This window comes from Phodopus roborovskii, unplaced genomic scaffold (genome assembly GCF_943737965.1).
Source record: "Phodopus roborovskii unplaced genomic scaffold, PHOROB, whole genome shotgun sequence".
Classification (NCBI taxonomy): Eukaryota; Metazoa; Chordata; class Mammalia; order Rodentia; family Cricetidae; genus Phodopus; species Phodopus roborovskii.
Genome location: NW_026125708.1, coordinates 684,292 through 702,555, shown reverse-complemented (window position 1 = coordinate 702,555; position 18,264 = coordinate 684,292). Strand labels below are relative to the sequence as shown.

The 18,264-nt window shown below is 38.2% G+C and overlaps 1 protein-coding gene across 1 annotated transcript in view; it reads left to right on the top strand.

Moving 5' to 3' along the window:
• The window catches only part of Ophn1 (oligophrenin 1), a 333,577-nt gene that overhangs the window by 164,524 nt on the left and 150,789 nt on the right, over nucleotides 1–18,264 (top strand). Inside the window, exons 6-7 of the mRNA XM_051178493.1 lie at nucleotides 6,110–6,211; nucleotides 11,449–11,559. Coding sequence (XP_051034450.1) covers nucleotides 6,110–6,211; nucleotides 11,449–11,559 — 213 coding nt within the window. The remainder of the gene's footprint in view (nucleotides 1–6,109; nucleotides 6,212–11,448; nucleotides 11,560–18,264) is intronic.

Below are 18,264 nucleotides of genomic sequence, written 5' to 3'. Positions count from 1 at the left end.
TCCTTTGCTCTAGGTCTAAAATCCATATATGAACTAGTACATACCATGTTCCTCTTTTTGTGACTGGGTTACCTCATTCAGGATGGTTTCTCCAAGTGCCATCCACTTGCCTGCGAATTTCAAGATTCCAGTATTTTTTTTTGCAGAGTAGTATTCCATTGTATAGATGTGCCAGACCTTCATTATCTATTCTTCAATTGGGGGGCATCTAGGTTAATTCCAGGTTCTTCCTAGTACAAATAATGCTGCAATGAACATAGTTGAGCAGATGTCTTTGTTTCATGGATTTAGATCATTTGGGTATATGTCTATGAGGGGGGATTGCCTGGTCCTGTGGTAAACTAATTCCCACTTTCCTGAGGAACCGCCATACTGATCTCTAAAATGATTTGCACTCTCTCCAGCAGTGCAGGATTGTTCCCCTTTCTCCACATCCTCTCCAGCATGAATTGTCATTGGTTTTAGCCATTCTGGCAAGAGTAAGATGGTATCTCAAAGTTGTTTTGATTTGCATTTCCCTGATAAGTAAGGATGCTGAGCACTTTCTTAAGTGTCTTTCAGTCTTTTTTATTTCCTCTATTGAGAATTCTTTCTTCAGCTCTGTACCCCATCTTAATAGGGTTATTTGGTGTTTTGTTGACTAGTTTCTTGAGTTCTTTGTATATTTTGGAGATCAGCCCTTTGTCGGATGTAGGATTGGTGAAAATCTTTTCCCAGTCTGTGGGCTGCCGCTTGTTCTTGTTCACTGTGTCCTTTGCCTTACAGAAGCTTCTAAGTGTGAAGAGGTCCCATTTATTAATTGTTGATCTCAGTGTCTGTGCCCCTGGAGTTATGTTCAAGAAGTGATCTCCTATACCAATTTGTTCAAGGGTACCTCCTACTTTCTCCTCTAAGAGGTTAAGTGTGGCTGGATTGATGTTTAGATCTTTGATCCATTTGGACTTGAGTTTTATGCATGGTGACAGACATGGGTCTACCTGCAGTCTTTTACACACCCTCATCCAATTGTACCAGCATCATTTGTTGAAGATGTTTTCCTCACCCCATTGTATTCTTTTAGCTGTTTTGTTGAAAATCAGGTGTTCATAAGTGTGTGGGTTAATGTCAGGATTTTCGATTTGATTCCATTGGTCTACCTGTTTATTTTTGTGCCAATACCAGGCTGTTTTCAGAACTTTAGCTCTGTAGTAGAGCTTAATGTCAGGGATGGTGATGCCTCTTGAAGTTGTTTTATTGTACAGGGTTTTTTGGCTATCCCGGGCCTTTTGTTTTTCCATATAAATTTGATTATTAGCCTGAGAAAGGAAGATTTTTATGGTCAGTCAGAGCTATATAGCAAGTCTCTGTCTCAAAACCAAACCAATACAGAAGAATCAATACTTTCCATAGGTAATTTGTCTTTCATTTATTCTGTTTATAAAGAATAATGTTAGTTTAATGTCAACATTCATTTTTGTAACGTGAGATGGTAAATGGGATTTTAAGGTATATTTCTAGTCCTTACTGGAGTATGAGCTAGTTTCAATGGCTTTGCCTTCTCTAGATTCCCTCAGCGCCATGCTTGTGCCTGACACAAGCTTTTCTTTCTTTTTTTTTCTATATTTTGTCTAACACAGATAAAAAAGACTTGTATAACGAGAATGCTAAATTTATGCTTGCAAAGCAAGACTTAAATACAAAAGGGAAATTGTAGTTTGTTTGCTTATAGCTTCTATACTTTGATAATTTCTTCTCCTTATGTTTTGTGCAGCAGTTTTAGTTCATATAAATGGTATTATAGTGTTCTCATATACATATGATAAAGCAACTGTGCTTCTTGTTTCTAGGTTGTGTTAGAGTGAATGAAATATTAATGTAATGCACAAAATTCTACAAGCCTGTAATTATTTTCACTCTTATCTTCTTTTCCTTCTAAGTATCCTTTGTTTTCTTTTCTTAAATTCTCATTCTTTCTCACATCCTTCTGAATGCTGGAATTAGAGATATGCACCACCATACCAGGTTTATGTTTTTATTTTATGTATACAATCCTGAGTGATCAGAGGAGGGACTTCTAAACCCAGACTAGGATATGGGGGCATTGAGAAAGATGTGTAACAGATTCCAGTGACATAAAGGAATGGGATCCCGAAGGATGAATTGTAGTTGGCCAGTGAAATAGAAGGAAGAAAATGAGAAGTGGAGTGTAGACTTTGTATAAAGATAGAAGGTTGTCCTATACTATCATTGTGTGTCAACTTGACAAAAGCTAAGGTCATCCAAGAGGAGGGAACCTTAATTGAGGAAATGCCTCTTTGAGATCAGGCTGTAGGCAAGCCTTTAGGGCATTGTCTTATTGATTGATGGGGGAAGACCCAGTCCATTGTGGGTGGTGCTATCCCTGGGCTGATGTGCATGGGTTCTATAAGAAAGCAGCCTGAGCAAACTGTGATGAACAAATTCATAAACAGTACTTCTCCATGGCCTCTGCATCAGTTTCTGCCTCCAGGTTCTTGCCCTGTTTTGAGTTCCTGTCCTGACTTCCTTTGATGATGAACTATGATGTTGAATTGTAAGCTAAATAAACTCCTCCCCAAGATGCTTTGGTCATGGTGTTTCATCACAGCATTCCTAATTAAGACACCATCTTTCTCAAGGTATATATACTGAATCCAGTGTCAGTGCTGGCTTTAAGTAAGGATATTTTAAGTAGTTTGTTTTATCCTTTAATGTCTGGTTGTCCTAGGATATGCAACTTAATACCTCAGAGGTTTGGTTATTTTCATTCATAAAACAACATTACTACCAACACATTTTATAATGCTATTATAATAAGTTAAGGAAAGTTTCAGAATGAACACAAATTACTTTTGGGAGCGTAAGTACAAAATTCCTAAGTAAAATGTTAGCTATCTGAATCTCACAGTAATAATATATCATGAGGGGCTTCGAGAGATGGCTCAGTTGTTGAGTACTTGCTGCCCTTCCAGAGGACCTGAGTTCAGTTCCTATAATGCACATTAGGTTGCTCAAAAGAGCCAGTGACTCCAGCACCAAAGCATCCAATGCCTCTGGCCTCTCCAGGTACTTCTATACATGTGCACATATTTCACACCCCTTACACACAATATGAAAAAAATATTAAAAATAAATCTTAAAAATACAACATAATCAGCTAGTGCTTATCTCAGACCCCTCACCCTCAAAATCAGCCTTGGAAACCAAGTAATGGGAGTCCCTTCATTGTTCATGTAAAGAAGAAAATCATGTATTTATCTTAGTAAATCTAGAACTGAAGAGGAATTTATTAGCTCAGTAATGATTGCATGATGAAAACCTATAGTTAACATTAGTTAGTGGAGAAACTTCAAATATATTCCTCTTACATGAGGAAGAGGGTAAGTGTACCCATTCCTATAGGGGTGTTTAAACAGATTCTGCAGGACCCACCTAGTGCTCTAAGAAATAAAATTTAGTAATGTATCAATATGGGAACATAAAAATTGTCTGGCTTTACAGATGATGTACACACTTAATGCAAATAATATTATCATTAGTTATCAGCACAGGCCTTATTCGAAATTTAGACAGCATGTCAATTTTAAGTCATTTATGAAAATCATCAATTTTTTCTTTATTTGCCATATTTAACCACTATAAATAGTGACATCTTTTATATTAATAATAAGTAATTAAAATGTGTGATATTTCATGCTATCAAATGTTTCGCCTTATTATTTTACAGATGTTAATTGAGCTCAAATTGTTCTGTAAATTCAACAGTCTACTGTATAAAAGGAATTCTTTTTTTTAATTGAAATTTTTATTTTTCAATGTAAAGGAATGATTTTCTATAGTGTTTCACATATAGTAATATTCTTTTTTAAATTGACTTTATTTTAATTAAAAACAATCCCACTTCCCTCTCCCTCCCATCCTTCCATTCCCCCCACCAACCCCCAGCCCACCTCTGTCTACTCCTCAGGGAGGGTAAGGCCACCCATAGGGATCATCAAAGTCTGTCACATCATTTGGGATAGGACCTAGGCCCTCTCACATGTAGCTAGGCTGAGAGAGTATCCCTCTATAGGGAATGGGTTCCCAAAGCCCATTCTTGCACTAGGGATAAATACTGGTTCCACTGCCAGAGGTGTCAAAGAATATCCAGGCCTCTTAACTGACACCCACATTCATGGGGCCTAGTTCAGTCCTATGCTGGTTCCCCAGCTGTCATACTGGGATCCATGAACTTCCACTTGCTTAAGTTATTATTTCTGTGGGTTTCTCCAGCATGATTTTGACCCCTTTGACTCCTCTCTACAACTGGATTCCAGGAGTTTGGCTCAGTGTTTAGCTGCTTCTGCGTCTATCAGTTACTGGATGAAGGCTCTAGGTTGGCATATAAGGTAGTCATCAATCTCATTATCAGGGAAGGACATTTAAGGTAGCCTCTCCAGTATTGCTTAGATTCTTTGTTGGAGTCATCCTTGTATATCTCTAGACATTTCCCTAGTGTGAGATTTCTCTTGAAGCCTGCAATGGCTCCCTCTATTAAGGCATCTCTTTTCTTGCTCTGCTCTGTTCTTTTTCTGACTCACTCTTCCTGCTCCCTCATGCCCACCTCTCCCCTCCTCCTCTCCCCTTCTCTTTCTCCTAACTCCCTCTCCACTCCTCCCCATGCTCCCAATTTTCTCAGGAGATCTTATCCCTTTCCCCTTCTCCCGGGGGACCATGTATACTCTATTAGGGTTCTCCTGGTTTCCTAGCTTCTCTGAAAAAAAAATAAAATAAAAGGAATTCTTACCAGCATGAAATACTTTTTTTTAAATTTTGGTAACACAGCATTCAGTCAACGTGGTGAAAACAGTCTTAGAGGGCCTCCATCGTCTTCACTGCTGTCAGCATTTTCTTCTAAATGACCTCAGTAGTCCGTTAAGCATGAACATGTAGTGGCTTTTCTAAGCCAGAGTTCCAAAAGTCCTTAGAGTCCTTCCAAAAACCTGGTCAGGTGTCTATTTCAGCCCTACTCCACTCTCTGGTACCATTCTGTCTTAGGTTTTTATTGCTGTGGTAAAACACCATGGCTAAAAGCTACTTAGGGAGGAAAGAGTTTCTTTGGCTTACAGATCACAGTCAATCACCCAGGGAAACAGGGTGGAACTCAAGGCATTAATCTGGAGGCAGGGATTGAAGTAGAAGCCATGGAGGAGTGCCTCTTATTGGCTTGCTCCGTATGGCCTGTTCAGCCTGCTTTCTTACATATACTGGGACCACCTACCCATGGGTAGCACCATTGAACAGTAAGCTAGGGTATCACACATCCACCATTAGTCAACTAAACGCCACACAGCCGTGTCTACAGACAATCTGTTGGAGACATTTTCTCAACAGAAAATCTTCTTTCCAAATAACTTCTGTCAAGCTGAGAAACAAATCAGGACAATGACTCTGTGTCAGTGTTTCTTTAGAAGTGGTGTGACATATTTGTGCTGAACAGCAGAGAAGTTAATTATATTTTATCCCCAAGGAGAGTGAAGGCTGAGTCCTCCATCCCCCATAAAACTTGGTTTGAAGTTTTGTTTCCTATCTAAATCTTCCAGGATTTCCCTCTGTCAGCTTTTAATATGCAGCAGTAAATATTTAAATAACACCAAAGACTTCTTTCTAAGAAGTAACCCTGGATTGCCTTTGTCTTGGAATGGAAGCTGTTTGAAGTCATTTCAATTCATACAGATTAACCTTTCCTGGATATATTTACTTCACCTCTGTGGGCCCTTTTTTTCTAAGATCAAATGAATGATAACCATATGTGAGGGGAAGAAAGGACTTTCAGCAACAGAGACCCCTCTGAGTGTCATTATTGGAAGATGAGCTTTCAGAGGCTTCAGCTCTACCAGTAGGAACTGCCGTTTTGTAGGTAGAGTGATTTGGGGTTATAGTTGAGGAAACGCAGACTACTGAGATCAGTCCAAACCAGCACATTTTGCACTGGCTTTAGTTTTTTTCTTTCCTTCCCAGGAGCTGCAGGAACTGACCACATGAAACCCCAAAGTGTATCTTTCATTCTCATTACTAAGTCTATAATATTAAACCGTAGAAATTTAATGCAAAGCTTCTGTTCCATGTCTAGGAGAGGAAGAAGAAATTTGAAAAGGATGGTGAGAGGTTTTACTCATTACTGGACCGGCACTTACATCTGTCATCCAAAAAGAAAGAATCTCAGTTGCTAGAGGTATGTTTACAATATCTGTTCCTGACTCCAACTTGTGCTATGGCTTAGAAATCACAGTCATTTCTCCTTTAAATAGCTCAACAGGGGCCATGTAAGCATTTGCAGGGAATACCTGAGGCCTGGGCCCAGGTCTCTGAGTCTGGAGCCAGTTCCTTCACTAACTTCCTGTGTTCAGGAACTTTATTTCTGGCTTCAGTTCCACTGTGTGAAAGAATGATTCTCTAGTGTCACTATTAATTCCAAGTTTTTAAGTCTGTGATTTTAGATTCTATGTTTGGATAGAGTTAAACTAGTATTGTATTTGGTATATAAAGAGCAGACATTTTCCTTTTGTGGTGTTCCATTCCTTCTTTGGTTGGGGACAGGAAATGTTGCAATTGGACGACTGCTTCTATGAGACTTGCTGTGACTGCTATTCTCCCAAGCCACTATTTGATAGATATTTACCAAATCATCATTATACTGGGTGAAACAAGACTATAGGGACATGAATACAACGTCCTTGCCTTTCTACAACTTATAGCTGGGATTCTAAGTTAAGAATGAGCATTAATCTCATAGCAGCAAGGTTCTTCCTGTACTGTAAAATGTATGTTTATATGATAATCTTGAGCGACCTGGGGAATGAGAAGGTGAAGAGTTATGTCTGGATGGAAAAATTTCCTTTGTGGAAGAAAGATGCCTTCCCAATTTGAGATAATCATTTGAAAAAAAAATGTATGACAAATATGACTGGAGAAACTGCCCTAGACCTAATTAGTGGCCTCAAGTTTGAAAGGCATGAAAGACATAAGAAAGGATTTGTCCAGAATGGATATTACTCTAAAAGACTAGTAAAAGTCAAGATAGTGTAATCAAATACAGTGGGTTCACATCTTGACTAAGACAACAACAAAAAAAAGAGAAAGGAGGGAAGAGAAAGGAAAAACATGGCCAAAACATCAAAGAGTGGAGAAATATTTATTATCTGCAACAGGCAAGGAGAGCACATGGATACTTTCCAAAGTGATGCTGTCTGGAAAAAAAGGAGTGTGAGGGAATTTTAGAGAGGCTATTTTAGTAGTGGCTTTGTGCACAAGCTGCTTATGCAGACAGTGTGGCTTTTCTCAAATATCTGTTTCTCAGATAGTCTAGAATTAGAACACATGCTAGGCAGGGAGTGCTATGTTTCCAGGTCCAATGAAAACCTAGGGGTATCATCAGTCTGTAGAGAATCTTTCCTGGAAGCTATTTTAATCTGTTGTTATATTTTATTAAACATGGTATTTTATGTATCCTTTTTTGAACTACTAAGGAGTCTCTTAGTAGCTTAAATACAGTGTCTCCTAGGCACCTTTCCTCTTTGCTGATTTTTCTTTGTATACTTTCACTGAAGTAAATGTTGAATCCCTAGTCCTTTGAGACCTCGTAGTGAATACCAAATCTTAAAATAATCACAGGGACTCATGGGGATACTGGTGGGTTTTACTATGAAGCCATCAGGGTATCCTAGTAGTTTTGTACACTATTTAGGTGTCCTTGTTTGCACTTTGTGGGGAATTTTGTTGTTTTAAAACAGAGTATCACTCATAATGTCCCCAGGTTCTCAGAAGTCTTTCTGTCCATGCCTCCCAAGTGCTGGGATTTTAGGTGTGAACTCAGCCTTTGTCGACATGTTTGATGAGTAGGTCTGCAGCCATTGTTCTGGACATTTAAAATGAAGTAAGGGAAATTGAGTCAGTCACTTTTTTTTTAATGAGGAGGTTTTAATTTTTAAACCTAGGAGTGGTAGGTAATTGTTATAATCTCAACACTCAAGAGGCTGAGGCAGGAGGATTGCTGTGATTTTGAGGGCAGTCTGGGTTACATAATAAGTTCTATATAGTGAGAGTCGGTCTCAGATATGAAGAAAAGGAAAAAAGGATTGAAGAGAATGAGGAAGAGAGGGAGGGAAAAGGCTGCAATTGTAACTCACAAGTTCAAGGTCATCCTTGGCTACATAGAGAGAGTGGGGCCAGCCTAGGATGCATGAGACACTGTCCCCCAAAGGGAAACAAAGAAACATTGCTAAATCACTTTTCCAGATTACTGTTACATTGCTGCATCTCTCAGAATGGTGTAAAAGAAGGCAAGACACAAGGTTTAGGATAGGTCTAGGCTTTTTTTCTGGGGAGGTGAGTGGGGCAAGGAGGAAAGGAGGAAAGGGTATTGGCCTATATCCCCAGATAAGTTTTTTCCATTTAATTTAACTTTTAATTAGATGATTTTTAAATTCACATATGGTCATAACAAATGAGAGAGATTTCCTGTACCTTAAAGAAAAAAAAAATGAATGGAAAGTGCAGTTGTGAAGTACTGGATCCCTCTCATGCATTTGTACTATTATTAAGATCTTGTGATTATTTATTATAGTTGATGAGCCAGTGGGTTTTATGTTCTGTGGGATATGGGTTGTTTGTTTTTACTGTGTTGAGTTTGGAACCTTGCACATGCTAGGCATTCTGTGGAATTTGACAAGTGTATAATAACATGTGTACAGTGTAGTATGATGGAGAACAGCTTCACTGTTCTGAAATTCTCTTAGCTCCATGCTCATCTCAAATCCCTGACAGTCACTGATCTTCATATTTTTGTCTTTTCTATAATGCCGTGTTGTTGGAATCCCACAGCATGGAGCCATTTCACGTCGACATTTTTATTTAGCAATATGTGTCTGTTATTGATATATTTTTATGATTTGATAGTTAACATTTATTTTCAGGGCTGTCATCTGGTTGTACCCCATATATGTCTTATATCCTATGGAAGCATATGTTTTCTTCTGAAATTTCACAGTTATTTATCTGGCCATGGTAAATATTTGTGTGCACATTTTGTCGAGGTTGTTTTGGTAAATGCTATAGGAGTACAACAGTTGTAAGGAGATACTTTATTTAGTAAGAATCTGTTATTTTCCAACATGTACCATCCTTCTTTCTAACAAGCTCTGAGACTTTCTTTTGCTTGATGTTCTTATCAGCGTTTGGTGTTTTCAGTCTTTTTATTGTTAGCCACACTAATAACTATACAGTGCTATCACTTTTTTGTTGTCATTTGAAATTTCCCAATGACATAATATTGAGCACCTTCTCATATGTTGAGCTGCCACCTGCCTTCGCTGGTGAGTTATCTGATCTGATACTTGCCTATTTTAAAATTGAGCTGTTTTCTTATTGCTGTGTTTTAGGAACTCTGGATATGATGTTAGATGCCAAGCTAGTATCAGATATATGTTTTACAATGCTCCAAGTATGTATCTATGTTCTTTATTTTCTTAGAAGCATCTTTGGTACAGCACAGGTTTTTGGCTTAATGAAAATGTACATATCTTTATTTCTAACAAATCATGCTTTTGATGTATCTGAAATTATTGCCAATCTAAAGTCATACAGATTATTTGCACCTTCATCTTGTTTTGTAATAACTCAAGGTGGTCTCAAACTCTTGTCTTATTGCTTTATTTAGACTCTCCAATACTGTCATATGTGTGTTTCATTACATATAGCCAGATTTTCTCTGATAGTGTCTTCCAAGAGTTTTAAAATAGTGTCCCATAAGTTTGACTTCTCATGAAATCTCAATAATATAGTTACTTTAAAAAGATTGGCATAATTACAATATCAGTGGACATGCCAATGTGGACAGTGAATTTTTAAAAATAAAAATTATTATTTTTTGCTAGCATACAAATAAATGTATTCCAATGTGGCATTTTTATGTATCTATGTCATTGTTATTTCTTATTTGTTCTTCCTAGTTCTCCATCCTCCTCTTGCTGGTATTCTTCCTCCCCCAATAGTCTCCACTTAGGTTTTTATAACACATATTCCACCATCCTTTCTTGTTCTCCCCTCCCTTTAGTCCACCTGGTCTCTCCTAGAGACTTTCCATTTCTTTGACCTACAAACATATGCATACACATAGTGCATTAATAAACATGGATGTGCAATTTTTTTCTGTACTATGCCAACTTAGAATCACTTGTGTGTATACATAGGAGCTGTGTATGTGGTTATTCTTTCATTTTGCAAAATGCCCAGTTATTATCTTTGAAAATGTTTGTCTGTTCCAGTCTCTTTCTACCATCACTTGTATTCCGAGTACACATATGCCACACATTTGTCTAGCAGTTGTAAGATGTTTTATTTTATGTTGTGTATTCTCTTTGTATTGACCTTTTATATTGATGTACAGTCAAACTCAGTGATTCTTTTTTCTTTCCTGTATTGTCAGAACTCTTACTCAGGTCCCTGTACATGCTAGGTGGGTAGTGTACTTCTGAGCAATATCTTCAGGCCCAGACTTACTTTTTCCTCACCCTTGTTCAGACTGGCGGTGAGCCCAATAAAGCATGCTTCATTTCTTTTACAGTGTTTGAGACTTCTGGCATTTCCTTTGGATCCATGCTTCATTTTCATCTGTCTTTTAATATCAAACATCGGTTGCTTCATATTGTTCTCCCTTTCCATTAGCATCCTTTTCATTTTACAATAGTTGCTTACAATCCATGGTCTTATCATGCTACAGCTTCTGCCTACTCTTCATTAGTTTCTGATGCTTGTTCTATTGCTTCAGATTGTTTCTTCCCCCCCTCTTTGCTTTTCTGCTTAAAAGGCAGAGAGGATGTTTGGATAAAGAAACTGAAGTAAGTGCTTAGTGTGAGGTTTGTTTCATGCTTATTTGGCTAGGACTTAAGTTGGGCTTAGTTTGCTGTTGCTGTAGTTCCTTCGGGCCCTTGCTGTGTCCTTGTATTTTCTTAGCAATTTATTCTGAAATTGGGTAGTAGTTCTTCTGTGAGAGTGGCGATTCCCCAGCATTGAGCACCCTTTGCTCCTGGTGTCTGTTCTCATGAGTTCCAATCCTCTCCATTCACCTATAATCTAGTTTTTGCAGCAGCACTTATACCCCTGACTTTAATTTTCGGTTGGATTTGAGAAGAAAGGCTTCCCAATTTGTTCAGCTTTTCTCTTGATCTGAAAATCAGTTTTATAACTCCCAAGCTTCCTCCATGCTAGACGAGAAATAGAAAGCTTTCAGTCTTTAATCTCTTGGTTTCATATTCCCTCACTGTAAAATAAAATAAAATAGAAATAATGAAAACAATAGGATATTTCAGGTGTCGTGATGCCTCTTTAGCTGTAGAATCTGAATTGATAATTCCTGACTTTCAAAAAAATGACCAATGCACACTTGTGACATTTGTTGACCTCTTTCTACAGGCAGACCTCCAAGTGGATAAGGAAAGGCACAGTTTCTTCGAGTCCTCTCTTGATTATGTCTATCAAATCCAGGAAGTTCAAGAGTCCAAGAAGTTCAATATTGTGGAGCCAGTAAGTTCTAATTGTTGGTGAATATTCTAAAAAAGAGAACATTTCCCCCAAATCCTCAAGTGAATGTGGCCAACTTTGGTCATAAAATTGGAATCTCAAAGAATAAAAATGTCAGTCCATGCTCAAGAATATATGTCAAGAGCATCAGCACATAGGCTTTTAGGCATTTTTTTGTTCTTTTAGAAATGTTCACTCTCTTCCTTACCACATTTACACTACTTTCTCTCCATTATGACCATTTTCTTTCATCATTTTTCTTTTTTCTATGATTCAGTCCCTCCCCAAATTTCTATGTCTTTCTTCATTTTTTTTCTCCTTTAAAAGTAATATTTTATTAACTCTTAGAAAATTTGGTACAATTTGTCCCACCCCACACCTCCATTTAACTCCTTCCAGACTCACCCCTATCTAACTCACTTTAGCTGGTCTGGCTCTTAACAACATTCCTGCCTCCTTCCAGTGATGTCCCCAGAGCCTTATGGGTAGGGGTTATGTTCTAAATGTATTGATTGGAGGCAGGGATTCTACTGTCACTTTATTTCTAAATTTTGACCAGTTGCAGTTTCTAGTATCTTCATCTACTGCAAAAACAAGTTTACTCGATGATGGGTGAGAACTGGGTATAAGGATGAGTATTTAGAACACAGTTTCAGTTTATGCTGGTGTAGTGGCAGGAACGACTTCTCTAGGTACCATGATCTCATCAGCCACAGGTAGCTGGTTAAATTAATAGTTCCAGGTATGAATTTTCTTCTCTTAGGTGGACCTAAAATCCAATTAGATGATTGTTGGTTCCTGATGTGTCACTACTGTTCCTTTCAGGATATCTTGTCATGCTGGTCATTGTTGTTATTCATTGGCAGTATAGCTGGGTAGGGCTTGATTGCATCACTCCCTTGGCAGCTTGCATGGCTCCCTCTGAAACTGTGAGAACTAATCCTCAGTGAGGAATCTTCCAGGTAATATCCAGATCAGTTCCTCCAAATCCTTCATCTGAAGTGTCTTCAGCAATCGGGTCGGGTCTCATCTTGTCTGAAGGGTACCAAAAACAATGACAATGACCTATATTACTTTGGGAAGGTCTTTCGGACTCCCCTCGCCAACAACTTAAAACTAGGTTTCATATTCATGGCACTGGTTTTTTTGTTTGATAGTTTATGTTCCTTTAGAGGGAGCCTGTCACTTCAATTGAAGTAACTTCAATTAAATGATATGTTTTTCTGTGTGTACACACACACACACACATACACACACACACACAAACACACATATATATTAAGGAGCTATTAAAATATGATTCCCCTACTGCTTTTCTAAACATCTTTAGTGTTTTTTTTTATCCCTCTTCCTTCTTCCTCCCTTTATGTTGCCATCCCTTTTCCCTCCTTAAGTACATATCAGCCACTCATATTCCCTTTTAGAGCAACTGTGTCCTACAACTCCCTTGTCTAGTCCCAACCCATTCCCTGTCATATTTTCCTTCTACTTTTTTGCTATTAGCAGTTACTCCAGGATATGTACATGCTTCTGAAGATTTGGAGTTACAGACAAAGTTACCCCACTCAATATAATGTTTTATGTTTTCATCCATTTATCAGTAACTTTCATGATTTTATTTTTCTTTACATCTGAATATTTCATTATATATATATATATGTATATATATATATATATATATATAATATTTTCATTATCTATTCCTCAGCTGAAGAATGTTTAGATTGTTTTCATTTCTTAGTTATTGTGAATAGATCAGTAATGATCACTGTAGAGTAGGATAAGGAAACCTTTGGGTATATAGCAAGGAGTGTAGGTAAGTCACGTAGTAGTCTACTTTTAGCTTTTTGAGACTTCTCCACAAAGATTTTCAGAGTGACTGTACCAGTTTGCAATCCCAACAGTGGGCATTTGTTGCGATTGTTTTGTGGATCTTGGCCATTTTCACTGGGGTGAGATGAAATCTCAGTTGTTATTTTAATTTGTATTTTTCTAATTGCTAATTATAATGACCATGTTTGAAGGGTTTTTTGCCATTTTTATTTCTGCTTTTCAGTATTCTCTGTTCAGTTCTATAGCCCATTTTTCTTTAAAACATGGTTGCTTCCTTGACTCTTTAAAAAAAAAAAACTTTTAAAATATATATCATGGATATTGCTTCTCTTTGGACATCCTCTCCAATTGATAGATTTATTCCTTAGCTGTGCAGACGATTTTTAGTTTTATGAAGTTCCACTTGTCAATTGCTGGCCTAATTTCTGGGCAAATGGAATCATGTTCAAATTCCTTTCCTACACCCAAATCTTGTAGTATACTGTCTATGTTTTCTTCTAGCAGTTACATTGTTTCAGGCTTTACACTAAGCTAGTCCATTCATTTGGAGTCAGTTTTGCGCAGGTTGATTGACATAGGCCTAACTTTATTCTTCTGCATGTAGATATCCATTTTTTCCCAGTACTATGTGCTAAAGATTCTATATTTTCTACAAAGATTGTTGGCATCTTTGTCAAACATTAAATGACTGTAGTTACATTTATTTATGTTGGTGTTTTCTGTTTGGTTCCATTGGTCTACAAGTCTGGTTTTGTGCAACTACCTTGCTGTTTTTACTGCTATAGCCCTGTAATAAATCTAGAGATCTGGATAGTGAATCTCACCAGCATTTTTCTTTTCTTTTTTTCAACTTTCGTTTTATTTATTATTTTTTAATATATTTTTGTTTAAATTTGAAACAAGTTTGTTTTACATATCAATCCCAGTTCCTGCACCCTCCTGTCCTGCCCTGTTCTCCCTATCAGCCCCCATCCCATCCCCTTTCATGGGGAGACCTTCCATGGGGAGTCTTCAAAGTCTGTCATATCATTTGGAGCAGGGCCCATGTGTCTAGGCTGGGGGGTATCCCTTTATGTGGAATGGTCTCCCAAGTCCATTCGTATGCTAGGGATAAATACTGATCCACTATCAGAGGCCCCATAGACTGCCCAGTCCTCTCAACTAACACCAAATTCAGGGAATCTGGGTCAGTCCTATGCTGTTTTTCCAGCTATCAGTCTGGCGTGCATGAGCTCCCCCTTGTTCAGGTCAGCAATTTCTGTGGGTTTCTCCAGCCTGGTCTTGACCCTTTTGCTCATCACTCCTCCCTGTCTGCAGCTGGATTCCAAGAGTAAGGGTCAGTGTTTAGCTGTAGGTGTCTGCTTCTGCTTCCATCAGCTACTAGATAAAGCTCTGGGATGGCATATAAGGTAGTCATCAATCTCATTATTGGGGAAGGGCATTTAAGATAGCCTCTCCACTATTGCTTAGATTGTTAGTTGGGTTCATCTTTGTAGATCTGTGGACATTTCCCTAGTGCCAGAGTTCTCCTTAAATCAATAATGGCTCCCTCTGTTATGGTATCTCTTTTCTTGCTCTCCTCTATTCTTTCCCCGACTCAATTTTCCTGCTCCTTCATGCCCACCTCTCCCCTGCTCTTCTCCCTAACTCCCTCTCCCCTCCCCCCATGCTCCCAATTTGCTTGGGAGATCTTGTTCCTTTCCCCTTCTCCCCGGGAACCATATATGTCTCCTCTTAGGGTCCTCCTTGTTTCCTAGCTTCTCTGGCAGTATGGATTATAGGCTGGTGATCCTTCACTCTATGTCTAAAAACCATATATGAGTGAGTACATACCGTGTTTGTCTTTTTGTGTCTTTCACATCATGCTTTTCCACCCCATTCATTTCCCTGTCCCTTCATATATGCCTTCTGACGATGTAACCTCCTCCCCAAAATAAAATAAAGTAGAACTTAAGAGAAAAAAGGGAGAAGGAAAAAAAATCAGTCTCATCATGGAAGCTGCAGTGTTACAGTGAGTCAAGCAGTAAGTCCTTCTGTCCATATATCTTACTTGCAGGTGTTCATTGCAGAGTCATTGGTCTGGTTTGAGGCCTCTGATTTGTGCCACACCAACAATGCTGGGCCTTCACTGGGACTTCTCTTGGATATCCTGTTGTTGCTCTGTGTTGTAGAGATCCTGCAGCATTGGGTCTGCAGGACTGGTCCCTTTATGTGCTGCAGCAGACCACATATTAGCTGGGTGTTGAGGTGGGCCAACACATAACCCTGGTTCTGAGTCTGAGTGGTTGCAGGGTTGATCAGTCTGCCAGTTCTCCTTTTTCCTCAGCACCTGGTGAGCTCTCCTGCACGGCCCTGGCTAGTTCATGCCTTACAGTAATAAGCAAGGGGCAGAGCCAGTTCTCCTGCTTTCGTGTTCTCAGAGTTGGTTCTCTCACACCTACACCTTCAGGGCCATCTCTACTGTGTTGCCCAGGCATGGCATAGGGGCCACTCTCCTGAGTGCTGCAGCCGAGGAAGGGCAGGGCCAGCTCTTCTGCTCTTATGACCTCAGGGCCAGCTCTCCCACCTGCCTCAGGTGTGGATGGGCATTGGGGTGGTGGGCCCAGTCCCCCACCAGCTGCATCTCTTGGAAGAGCAGGCCCTGCACCTCACCCGGGGAGCATAATTAAGCCAATCCTATTGGTGGAGGTATGGGTGATCCAAGTTGTGAGCATGAAAGAGCTGTCCCCATCACTCATTTTTCTTTTTATACAGGATTGCTTTGGCTGGTTCCATATGAATTCTAGAATCTTTTCCCATTTCTTTGGTGAATATGGCATTTTGATTTGGAATGCACTGAACCTCTAAGTTATTTTGGTAGAATGGTCCTTTTCACAATAATATTCTACCAACCCATGAGTGTGGAAAGTGCTTAAGTTTTCTAGTGTTTTCCTCAGTCTCTTCCTTGAGATATTTAAAGTTTTCTTTGTAGGGGTCTTTTTCTTCCTTAGTTGTTTAAGTTCTAGACATTTTTTGAGGCTGTTGTGACTAGAAATTGGTTCATGGTCTGTTTTTCAATGTGCTTGCTATTGATATATGGAATTGTTACTGATTTTTTAAAAAGTTATCCGACAGTTTGTTGAAATTGTTGGTCATTTCTAGTTTTCTGGTGTAGTTTTTGAAATCTCTCATGTATAATATCATATCATCTACAAATGGAGCTAATTCAACTTGCTTGACTTTTTGTATTTCTTTAATTTACTTCTCTTATTTGTATTGTTCCAGCTAATGTTCTGAGCATTGTATTGCAGAGTCATGGAGACAGTGGAAAGCCCTGTCTCATTTCTGATTTTAATAAAATTTTCTTTAAATACCTCTCCATTTTGGATGATGTTATCTGCGGGTCAGTCATATTTAACTTTTGTTATGTTGAGATTTGTTTCCTCCAGTTCTAGTTTCTCTAGGAATTTTGTCATGAAGACATGTTGGATTTTGCCAAAGGCTTTTTCTTCTTCTATTAAGATGATCATGTGAATTTTGTCTTTAGGTTTATTTATATGATTTAGTATAATTATTAATTTACCTATGGTGAACTAGCCCTACATCTCTGGCTTAAAGCTAACTTGGTCATGATGGGTAATCATTTTGATATGTGACTTAGTACAGTTGGCAAGGTTTTTACTGAAGATTTTTGCATCTATATTCATCAGGGCTATTGGCCTTTTTTTGTTTTGTGTTTTGTGTTGTGTGTGTGTGTGTGTGTGTGTGTGTGTGTGTGTGTGTGTGTGTTTTGTCTGTCTGTGTCTTTACCTGGTTTTCTATTAAATAATTCTGGCTTTGTAAAAGGAGTTTCATTCTTTCTAGATCTTTGAAAGTCTTATATTTTTCTACTGTGAATATATCTGGGCATGGGCTTTTGGCTTTCTTTCCCTCATGCTATCAGAAAGCTTTTAAAACTATGTGTCATATATGTTAGCCTGTGCTAAGAACACATGGCCCTTACATTTAATCACTTCCTGTTCTACTATTAAAAGCAGCATAATTATTTCTACTAAATTCCCTTTATTTTATTACAAAATTTAGTGCATGTTGATTTGAAAATAAGCTGACTTTTGATAACATTTTTTTATTACTAAGTGCATCCATCAAAACTTCCCTTACATATCAATAATCTGTATTGGTTATCCAGTATTTTTCCATTTCAAATAATTTATGTATACAGTATATCTCTTTTGCGTGTTTGAAGTATACTTTTGAGTGTGAATATGTGAATATATGTGGCTACATATATTACACATGTGCATGTATGATTGAATGAATATACATGTGTTGATGTCCACATTTTTATAATTCTATATGTACTGTGTGAAAACTAGTATGCATTCTACTGTAGAAGCATCAATATTTTGTTGTAGTCCAGACAATATAGTAAACCAGATTGATAATTTCTTCCTTTATGAACATGTTACTCTCATTGGGTAGAAAGAAGGGGTGCTATGCCCATAATTCAAAAATGTAAGAAGTTGTGATAAGATCTATAAAAGAAACAAAGTAGATTGAACATGGCAAAAATTTACATCAGTGGAGCATGAAAGTGCCATTTAGGTAGAGACTAAAGAGGAAAGGCATGGAGCCAATGCCAAGTAGAGACACAACAGCAGCAATAGGCGCTCTTGGCCAATTTCCTTGGTGAACATAGTTTCAAATACCTCAATAAACTACTTGCAAGCTGAATACAGGCATATATCATCACAAAGATCACCCGCCATGACCACGTTGACTTTATCCTACAGATGCAAGATTGTTTCAATATATGAAAGTTAATACTGTAATAAATCATATAAATGGGCTTAAAGTTAAAAATCACATGATCATCTCAATAGATGAAGAAAAGGC